This window comes from Pteropus vampyrus, unplaced genomic scaffold (assembly GCF_000151845.1).
Source record: "Pteropus vampyrus isolate Shadow unplaced genomic scaffold, Pvam_2.0 Scaffold113, whole genome shotgun sequence".
NCBI classification, from domain to species: Eukaryota; Metazoa; Chordata; class Mammalia; order Chiroptera; family Pteropodidae; genus Pteropus; species Pteropus vampyrus.
Genome location: NW_011888894.1, coordinates 235,723 through 246,902, shown reverse-complemented (window position 1 = coordinate 246,902; position 11,180 = coordinate 235,723). Strand labels below are relative to the sequence as shown.

General features: G+C 35.2%; 1 protein-coding gene across 1 annotated transcript in view; it reads right to left on the bottom strand.

Moving 5' to 3' along the window:
* The window catches only part of EXOC6B (exocyst complex component 6B), a 543,568-nt gene that overhangs the window by 323,098 nt on the left and 209,290 nt on the right, over positions 1-11,180 (bottom strand). The window contains exon 7 of the mRNA XM_011365544.2: positions 5,464-5,640. Coding sequence (XP_011363846.1) covers positions 5,464-5,640 — 177 coding nt within the window. The remainder of the gene's footprint in view (positions 1-5,463; positions 5,641-11,180) is intronic.

The window sequence follows — 11,180 nt, the reverse complement described above, 5'->3', positions numbered from 1 at the left end:
GGAAAAGCTATGTCCCTTGTGGCAACATTGCTATTCAAGGAGAGTCTATTACTACCATCCTTAGAAAAAGCCTAAGTTAGAATACAGATTTTTATGTGAATTCAATTGACTTTTAAAAGTTGGCAACTAATCTCAAAAATGTTAAGCACTGTGCAAGCCAACAATCATTTTGCAAGCTGTTTCTGGTCCGTGGGCTGCCAAACTGCAACCTGTGATTTAAAGTCTAGAATTCTAATGGCATCCTTAATTTCACTTTAGCTTGCTGAGAAATAATCTTCATCTTCTGTTACTTTCCTACCAATAGGAAGTTTTGCAAAAAAAAAAAAAAAAAAAAACAATTTGAAATTTGGGTAAAATATTCTAATAACAAAAATTTTTCACAATCAATTTGACACAAATTAATTATTGTCATTGTGATAGGTGAAAAGAGATGCTTAGAGAAATGACATGATTTGCTCCAATAGCACAAAGCCAACAGAACTTGTACCTTCTAAATACAAATATGTATTCTTTCCAGTCACGCTGTGTTGACCCCCCAAATCCGTATGTTGAAGCCCTAACGCCCAATGTGACTGTTTTGGAGACAGGATCTTTAAGGAGCAATTTAAGGTTAAATAAAGTCATGAGAGTAGGGCCCAAATACAATAGGACTGGTGTCCTTATAAGAAGAAGAAGACACAGCAGGGAAAGCATAAAGAAATAGCCATGTGAGGACACAGCAAGAAAGTAGTCATTTGCAAGCCAAGGAGAGATGCCCAAAGAGAAACCAACCCTGATGGCACCTTGATCTTGAGACTTCCAGCCTCCAGGACTGTGAGAAAATAAACGTCTGTTGTTTAAGCCATACAATCTGTGGTATTTTGTTATGGCAGTCCTAGTAAACAAATACATACTGCTACCTCAGAATTAGTACAGAGCAACAATCATCAAGACATCTCGAAAGGCTTTATATTACATGACATTTGTATTTAAATTAGCAATTCCATCCTGTTAATTCCATATTTCAAAAGAGGTGCCAAAATCTTGAGAGCTAAACCTAGGGTTGATCATTTAATCGCAAACATTTATTGTTCTGGCCTACACTCTATGACGAGTTGTATGAATAACATGGTGACCACTGCTCTCTAACAGTGTGTAAACAAATAAAGAGAGATTCAAACTAGAGTATGAGATGTGCCTTAAGTATGTTACAACGAAGTGTTCTAAGAATGTAGAAGCTCTGAAGTAACCTAGAAACAAAGAAGAAATCATAGGCCCTGCTTTTTCAAACTATTTCTTATTCAATACTGCTTTATGAGCATTTTTTTGTTTACAATAAATGGTGTTTAATATTCCATGCAAATATAGATTTTCAAAAACGGTATTGACTTTTTTAACCTTTATTCCAATAAAAAGCACTTTATTCCAATATTTACAGCCATAATGCCTACATAGTAACTATTATAGAATGATAGCACTATGACAATAGCACGATATATGTTATTTCTGTCAATCCTGACAACAACTCTACCCACAGTAGGTATTATTGTCCTTCTTCTCACAAATAATATATCAGCTTACAGAGTTCTTTGCATTTTATCTTCAAATATCTCAAAAATGATATTCCTAATGAATCTAGATTCGTAAATACATTCTCGATCTAAAATGTTCACTACTTCTAAAAATATTTTCTTAAGTCCTATCTAGACATTTACAGAAGAAAGATTAAATGTGCATATAGCACAGGATGATACAGAGATTCAAACAAAATTTCTGAAATCATATGTTTCCATTAAAAATCAAATGATTAAGTTATAATCAAAAATGGTCAAATATCAGCAGTTTATATAGTTCAACTTTAATGTATGACATGTAAAAAAAAAACCTTACCTTAATTAAGGTGACCCTTTCATTAGCTTAGACAAATATGAAACACAGGTAGAGTTTTACAGGGGAATATTTTCTCTGCAACACTTCTCAGCCATCAAGAAACTGACTCTTTCAGTTGGTTCAACATGTGAGCTGGTTTTTCATCCAAAATGACAATTTACTGCTATGACTTCATCTTCGGTTCCCAGTTTTTCCCATCTCTGACTCAACTTTATTTCAGTTTAACAACATATGAACTATCTGCTCATCAAGTGCAAAGCTACATTCCAGGTTTGGGATTTCCTGCCTATCTCATTCTATGGTGTCCTATTAAGTATCATTAAGCTAAAGACATAGTAAATAACCTACAAATATCATTTGACTCGAAGAATGTATTAAGTATACTTCCATTAAAAGCATAAAAACGGTAAAAAAGGTCTTACATCACAGAATAAAAAATACCCAAACTTAGGTATGTTAAATCGGAATCAAAATTTCATAAACAATAATGCTGGTAATCTATTACAAGCAAAAGACTTTAGAAAGCAAACTATAACTTTCTCTTCAAGTGCTACATTCATTGTTGAAAAAGTTTTAAGACATATTAATGACAAAAACCAATAGGAGACCTAAACATTCATAAGTTTATGTTCCTTCTGCACTAAAAATGCTTCTTTGTGGTCCTCCATGCCCCTGCAATTCAGAGTATGCTCTGAGACCAGAAGCACCACCCTCACCTGGGACCTTGTTAAAAATGCAGATTCTCAGATTCATCCCCAACCTGCAGGATCAGAATCTGCATTTAATATGATCACAAGGTGATCCTATGCACGCTGAAGTTCAAGAAGCTTCAGTTCAAGAAGGCAGTTCAAGAACTGCCCAACGTAGGTTCTTAACTTGGGTCCTGGGGACAACATGAGTTTCATGAATCTCCTGAAATTTCACACAAAACTTTTTGTGAGTGACTATGTGTACATTTTCCTGGGGAAAGACTCCATATACTTTTATCAAACTCTCAATGTAATCTACAATCTTAATAGATTAAGAACCACTTCCCTACAGGATTCTATGCCATAGTTTAAAAGTCAAAATATTTCAAAAACTATTTACGCTGCTCTCAATGAGGTCTATTGAAGAATGACAAGAATGAAGGTCAGAACGTCACAGTGGGTCACGAAAGACCTTATCTGAAGAATTTATTCACACCATGCAAGAACTATGCCAAGAAACCAGTTTGGAGACATCTAAATAAATAATTCTCTACATGAGGTTTGAGATTAAGAATGTGCACTTGAAGAAGATTCAAACTGAGAAGTAAATAAATATAAGGTAGAATTTTTTTAAGATAGGATGCCATTAGATGACAGTGAAGTGCTGAATTCTTGTTGTAAGAGCTCAATCAGCAAATCTCTAATGTGAATTCTGTTTGATTTGGGAGATGGGAGCATTTTTAAATGTTAACTTCCAAGCACATTCTTATAATGCTTCTTTTATGAGGAAGCCCCAACACACTTTACTAGTCCCACTCTTCATCGTCTCTGGATCTCAGAAGACAAAACAAAGAAAAAATATGGCACAAAAATCAAAAGGGACATGTCCAGGATTTTCAGTAAGTTAATGACAAAGAATGGCTCCTATCCAGAAGGTTCCCAGTGACATATGAGAACCGTGTATATATTTCATTCTTTTACCTTATCGTCTAACCATGTCTTCAGGGTATGTATTAAGGAAACTTCTGTTTCCTTAAGCCATAGTGCCTGATACGATTTAATTTCCTTCACAGGCACCCAAAACGTAAATAAAAGGCTGTAAGTGGTCTTTCTTGAGACTGATTCTTTACTGTTTTAGTACTTTAACTTGTCATCAGTGATGAGCCTAATACCTGACAGTCTGGTCCCCAGAGTAGACCCAATCACTCCAGACGAGAAGATAGAATACCAGGAAATATTCGGGGGAATCAAGTCTTCTCTGCCCTTTTCTATTACCATGGGCATCAGGCAAATATCTGGTTCTCTTCTTAGCTCTATTTCTCAGCACTATTACAAGTCCTGTTATCCAAGTATGATAGGAATTACGATAAAACTTTCACTCATTGTTAACTATTAATGTACCTCATTTACATAATAAACATATCCTGATAAAGTATAAATTATAGATACAATTACTCACTTATATTGTAGAACTGTATAATGTTCCCCTCAATAATGATAACCATATAAAAGAATGTAGTACTTTACACATATGATAGTCTCTCAGACATTCGATCAAACTTAAATGCTAATGTTTTAGACACATAATTAACTTGGTTATTTGCTTTTCAGCCCAAACAGTTTAAACGGTGCCAGCTCGATTTTTGACGTGAAAGAGGAATAATAATGAGATGCACACTGATGGTAGTGATGCATAATAGAAGTCACTAAGAAAGAGTAATGAACATAGGACAGAAACTGATGACATTTGCATAAACCATCTTTTACGGTACAGGCACCTGTGCAGTCCTATAGGGGCAGAGACTACTGTCTTTATTTGGTAGAAGAAAACACTAAAATTCGAACAGATTAAACAATTACCTAAGATTACAAAGTTAGACAGTGACAAGTTTGGGGGTGACAGGAGACTAAGGAGGGTAGTAAGGATGTAACAAAGGACAAGGATGGGGAAGAGACAGTGAACCCAGTTGCATCTGGAGAAATGAAGCAACGAAAAGGAGACAAGCACTTAAAGGCAAACAGGTTACCAAGTACAGGAGTAAAGGGTTCCTCGCACATATCACTGAACATCTGTAAAGTAAATGGTATGATTACACGTGATGGGCTTTTTTTAATAAAATAAATGGCAGAGCTAGGATTTGAATGCAGTCTGTCTAATTAAATGGTCATGCTCCTAACCACTACATTCACAGAAAAAATGATCCAATTTACGCAAATAAATATTTAGAAAAACATTTTAACAGGAAATCTCACATCACAGTTGTTTTTTAACTACACATTAAAAATACACTTTTTAAAAACACATTAAATATACTTCCAACAACAAAGGAGGATATAAAAATGTATACTAGTTAAGCCACTTAATCATATTCTTTACCTGAAAGTGACATAGAACTAATCTAAGAGGTTATGAATATGTCAAAAAATTCTCAGATTCCCTATAATCATTCATACATTTATTTCCTCCAGAAGTGTATTCTCAACCTTCTGAAACCCTTTTACATTTCAATCTGAACCATATCTCAAGGCTAAAAAAAAAAACCTCTGTTTTTTCCCCCACTGTTTAGAGTAACATTTTTTATTTGTCTCAGTAGCTTTGTTCTAGTTTCAGTGGAGGTCACCTAGATCTCTTTCTCCAGGCCAAGTACCTACCTATATCTACCCAGTCAATATACAATCAAACAATTCTGAAAATTATTTAAAAAATAGACAAGCGCATTTAAAATCTAAAGAATCAGAATCTCAGATATCTTAGTACATTTTCAGTTTCCTTCAATCGAGTCCCATTCATATTTAAAATGCTATCTAATTCCAGAATATCACACAAGTTGTATTAAATGGATAAATTCTTTATCACATCTCAAACTATCATTTAAATCACATCGCCAGTTCAAATATTAGTTACCTCGTCGTCATCTTCCTCATCTTCAACATCCAAAATTCCTGAATCCTGTTCAGACTTGGGGCTAGTGCTTTCTATCTCTGTATCAAAAATTGTATATGCATCTTTCTTAGATTTCCTCTTGCTACCTATTCTGGGTTGTTGCAAGACGATGTTGTCCAGGTTTCTTTGTTGTTGGGCCTAGGATAGAGACATACACATACGTTAAAAAAAGAAAGAAAAGAAAACAAGGCATTCAGAGAACTTCTAATTTTAAACAAATTGGTACCTTAAAGAAAATACCAGAATAAAATGCCTTAAAACATAAAGATGTAGCCCCAGAAATAAAACCAAACACATTAATGTATACATCTTCGATCCTGAAGTTACTCCTCTTGATTCATTTTTCCCAGTTTCCAAAGGAGACAAGAAGGATAATCAGTCAATATTATCATAAGACTTTTCAAATATACTGACTAAATCATCACAAAAATGAAATCTACCCCTTTTCCTTTAAGTAGCCAATAGATAGGAGATTCGTGCAAATGACCAAGCATTTATGTCTTACGAGATAAACACCATACTGGAATCACTGTGATTGGGTGAGACCTTTAAGCCTAGGAGACTCTTAAATCCAATTGTGTGGGTATAAGAGATCAACACAATTCTCTTGATTAGGAAAATAAAATATCTTAATAGAGTGATTTGAACTAACTAATCCAACAGGATTTCATGACCCTAATCTGTGAAAAACAGAGTTTTAAAGGATTTCTTCTTCTGAACTTTTAGAGAAAGGATGTGTAATCCCCTCAGCTTGGAAATACAGACTCAAATGATCATGTAGTTTCAACAGACACAAAGAAGTAGAAAGCGTCAGTCTCCAGGGTCAACAACAAAAGTACGAAACAGTATTAGAGCTATAAGTGACTTAGTCACCACTCAGGAAACATAAGAAGTTAATAGATTATGAACCTCTAAGTGTGATTTTCTAAATTCCAGATCGGTGATATTCCTACTACACCAAAAGTTCCTCAGATCATGGCAAAATGTTTCCCCCAAAAAACAGGTTCTGTGGTCAAATAAGTGAAAAACATTGCATGTCATGTAGCCTTCTTGTAGATACATAATGTTCATTAACAGAATAAAAACTGGGAGACATCCTATTTTAAGATACTTCTTTAATTTGATTTAACCCAGCATGTTGCAAAAGTATTTCATAATGGAATTTACCTTTTTTAAAAAAATAATAGTCTCATCCTAAGATACAAAGTTTGAGAAATGTTGCTCCTCAGAATATATACTCCTTAATCAATATATGATATTTCTCCTCAGTGACCAACAGATATTAGTTCAGGAGAAAATCAATTTCCAAATATTCTGAACGTGATTCTGAATTCAAGACAAATACTACGTATAAGATGTTAGTTCAGGCACCGGTTAAATGAGACAATTATAAAAGGACAGAGAAAAACTTGAACTATGCGAGCTAGTTTCTGCCAAGAAAATGAAAAGAATCTACATTCCACAGATTTGTATCAATGGACAAACTTGTTCCTCTACATAGTACTCACTGATATTTTGCTTTGATTTATATAAAATACATGGCTTCAATAACAAACTGAGATAGAGAAGGCACCCAAAAACATTTCATTTAGGTTTGTACATAAGACAAACATATCATCCAAGCATTAGAGACCCCTAATTAGGTAGAATACTCTTTCTTTTCCTCTCAAAATAAGTTCTTCCCCAGTTACTGCCAATGCAAACCACACAAAACAGGATCGAGGACTCTGGGGAGGCAAAAAGGGTTCGAACTTCCTAAAGCTTTCATATTTAAAAAAGCAAGCCCTCAACTAGAGAGTGATCACTTACTTGTCCCTTAACTCTATCTTCTCTTTCAGTGCAGCAATACCAAACGCTTTCGTAAGTTGGGCTTACTTTATTGAATCCCAAGTTAATTATCCTTCTTTCACAGTCAGTAAAAAAACTGCCAGTGTATCGAAAGCAATGAAAAAAAAAAAAAAAGCCACACTTAAATACTGTCATTTAAACCTGAAAACCTGAAATGACACAAATCTCAAAATATCCAATGGGAGTAATTTTAGATCTCCTACAACTTGCTCTTTTCCATTGGTATGTATCTGGTTTTCCCATCAATTTGGAAAAGCGCAAAGTAGTTTGGACCAAATCAGCCAATTAAGACAGCAAACCCTATGTTAGAAATCAAAGCATTTCAAGTTGCGTTCCAAAGATCTATCAGAACTTGAGGTCTGTGTTAGAATTATCAAGGTTTCTCCAATCTGCAAAAGAGCAGTCAGGGCAGATCTGCCAAGCAGCCACAGGCCAAGTTAGAAACACTGAATCCCAAGTAGAATGATGAAATAAACACTCAGGTATTACCCATTATGGATGGAAATGAAAATTAACATCTAACATCTATTTAGAATGTATGTAACAGGACTGGCAGGAAGTGGAAATAAATAAATAAATATATATAATACATATTAAAATAAGAAGTTCATGGAGGAAAATCCCAGTAAAAGCCCTTCAGTTCTCTTCTAACATGCTAACCTAATCTTTCTCACCAGGACTACTTATTCCATCCCTGCAGAGACAATCTTTGTCATCATGAGCCAAAGAAGCAGCTGCGTGATTTCTCCGCCTGAATTGAGTTGTATAGGAGGATACAGAGCACACAAGTAGCAGCTAGACCTTAGAAAACATTTAGGCGGGCTCTCTTTCTTAGCTCTTCATTCTCCTTGTGAATAAATTTTATACATTTAACCACTTCTTCTCAGGATTCCCTCACATATATTCTTCTCTGCTTTCCTACCATATAGAAATTAAGCAAGGTTTATTTCTCAACCCCTCTTCTCTTACCACACTTTCTACTCTCCCAAGATCCAACAGCACGTCTCCAGTTTCCTGTTACTCCTGTGTAACTTTGCCATCGTCTCACTCCCACCATACCTGAAATGGAACTCATCACCTTCTCATTACAATTCCCCTGCACACTGCGGCCAGGCTCTTCTTAAGCCACATCATTCATCACACCAAATTAGACATGAGGGAAATTGGGGAAAAAATTTAAACAAGTACAAATCCAAACTCCATAATCCATCACTTAGACTCCACCAACAGTGGAGGCTAAACCTAATTTTCCAATGTATTTACCCAGTACTCCCCAACATGAATCTTCCACTTGAATGAGACTGTACCTCGTAATATACTAGGTGTATTTCCACTTCTATATTTCAACTGAATGACTTCTTCCTACCTGAATCTAAACTTTCTTCCAAAACCTAACTAAAATTCTTCTGCCTTTAAAAAGGCTCCTCTCACTGCCTTAATTCATGGTACTTTCTCTCTGTATTCCTATTTTCAGTCAAACATATATTGAATGTCTACCTGGTACCAGGCATTGTGCTCACATATACTAGGTATACAAAGAAAAAGATGGAGTTTCTGACTCATGAACCTCACATTAAACTATTATGGAAAGCAGATAGGCATATAAGTGGCTGAAATTCTCTGCGATAGTATAATAATAGAAATAAATACAGAGGACAATGGTTGAATAAATGGTTGGAGAGAGTTCGAGAAAGGCTTCACAGAGGAATAGGTAGCAAACTATGCTCTTAAAAGATAAATATGATTTTTCCAAAGAGAGGTAAGTAGAAAGTGTAACCATTACAGAAAAAGGGAAAAGCATGAGAAAGAACCAGGTGTGAAATAACATTATCGACCCAAGGAATAAGTAATTTTGTGTAAGATCATAGTTTACAAAGGATTAACAACAGATAAAGTTAAAGATGTCATATGTTGCAGTTTCAACGTTAGTTAGTAGGCAATGGAGAAACAATGAAAGAGCCTAAGCTAAGGAATAACAGGATCAGCTTTACAATTCAGGCATATCCTCTAGCAGCAGAGGAGTGGTCAACTGGGAGAAGATAAAGACTGGAAACAAGAAAACCCATGCAGGTCACTATAATAGTCCAAATAACAATGATAAGGACTTGAACTAAGGTAACACCAGATACATAAGAGGCAGAAGCACCAGAATTTACTAATTTGAATGTAGTACATGGAAGACAGGGAAGAAGTAAGAATAATTCCTAGTATTCTGGCCTTGATGATGAGATGGTGGGGTCATTCCAAATGGTAGGAACCATAGAAATAGTAAGCTGAGAGCAGGATGGAGAAAATGAGTTCAGTAAACTTGTCAGATGGCCAGGTAAAAAAAATGACAGTACAACCCTTCAGTATGCAACTCTTCTTTCTTTGAGGGTAGGAAACACACTTTACCATTCTTAGACTTCACATATTCAGTAAATTTAGATAAATAATTACTATATAAAGGCAATAAATAAACAAAATAAATTTATGTGAGAATGACATTTGGCCCAATAAAAGAAAGGGGTATCTGCAAAAGAGGTAATTTGGATTTTTTCCTATCTATTAGAAGAGGGGAAAAACCCATAAGAATTATCTAATCTGGGTTAATATGTTGCTATTAACCTAATATGTTGCTATATAACCTAATATGTTGCTATTAAGACTACGACTGTCGAAGAGTATCTATGAAGCATTATTTATATCTATATGTATGCATATATATAGGCTATAAAATAAAGCTTTATTGTGAAATACAACTTTCAAGGGTGCCTAGCAATAAGACTCAATTAAAATTATTAGAATCAAAAACTGAAGGCTCCTGTCTTCATCAGCCCAATACTGACCTCTAGTGGGTTAAAGGAATACATACAAATGACCTTTAGAACTAGAATTGAGAAGGGTATAGATTGGATGCCTATACAGTTACATGGACTTCCATTTCAGGGTGCTATAACAAAAAACAAACAAACAGAAAGCTTCTTGGAGTAAGACAGGTCTTTAAATCTAAGCTCTGCAACTTAATTCTATAACCTTGGGCAGTTTCTTCACTTCTCTGGGACAATATTCCCATTTATTTAAAAAAAAATAAAAAAAGGTTAATAAAAGGTACCTTAGAACTGCCATAAGGATTAAATGAGATAATATAAATTACTTTGAATTTAAAAATAAGCAAAAAAAAATTTTTTTTAAGCCCTACCCGTCTTCCCTCTGAAAATGTTTAACTGTCAACTATGGAAGCATTTGTAATCTATTAAATATTTAGATACAAAATCATTACTGGCATATAATACTGCTACAAACTGCCACTCAATTTTGCCTTTGTACTACATTTCATATATCAGATATCTGGACTAGACACATCCTGTGCTCCACTTAAGATTCTCTCAGCCTTAGCTCTTATTCCAACTACAGCATCAGTAACCTGTTCTGCGCGGCCTTGGAAGCATAACATAATGTAACCTGAAACCAGCTCTAACACTTATTCCACACCTCAAGCTTCCTTCCCTGGGGCTTTGTTGGTAATATCACAGTGTAGAATCTCACAAGAATTACTTAGCATTCATGATTCTCAACCCAGAAATGAAGTAACCACTGAACAAAGAACTAACAAAAAAATGCTTCCCCACTGTGTCCCTCCCCCATAGTCAGTTCCATATGGTTTCTCAGCAGGTCCCATGAATTAAGAAACCAAACTACCCTACCACTGTACCATTAAACTGACTCTACAAACTTCTCTTTTCACTCCTCTTGACCCCTAAACTCCTGCTCCATAGGCCATGTACTTGAATAAACCACTCACATCTCAATCTCTCAGGTCTCCAAGGGTAGAACAACATCCCATACAA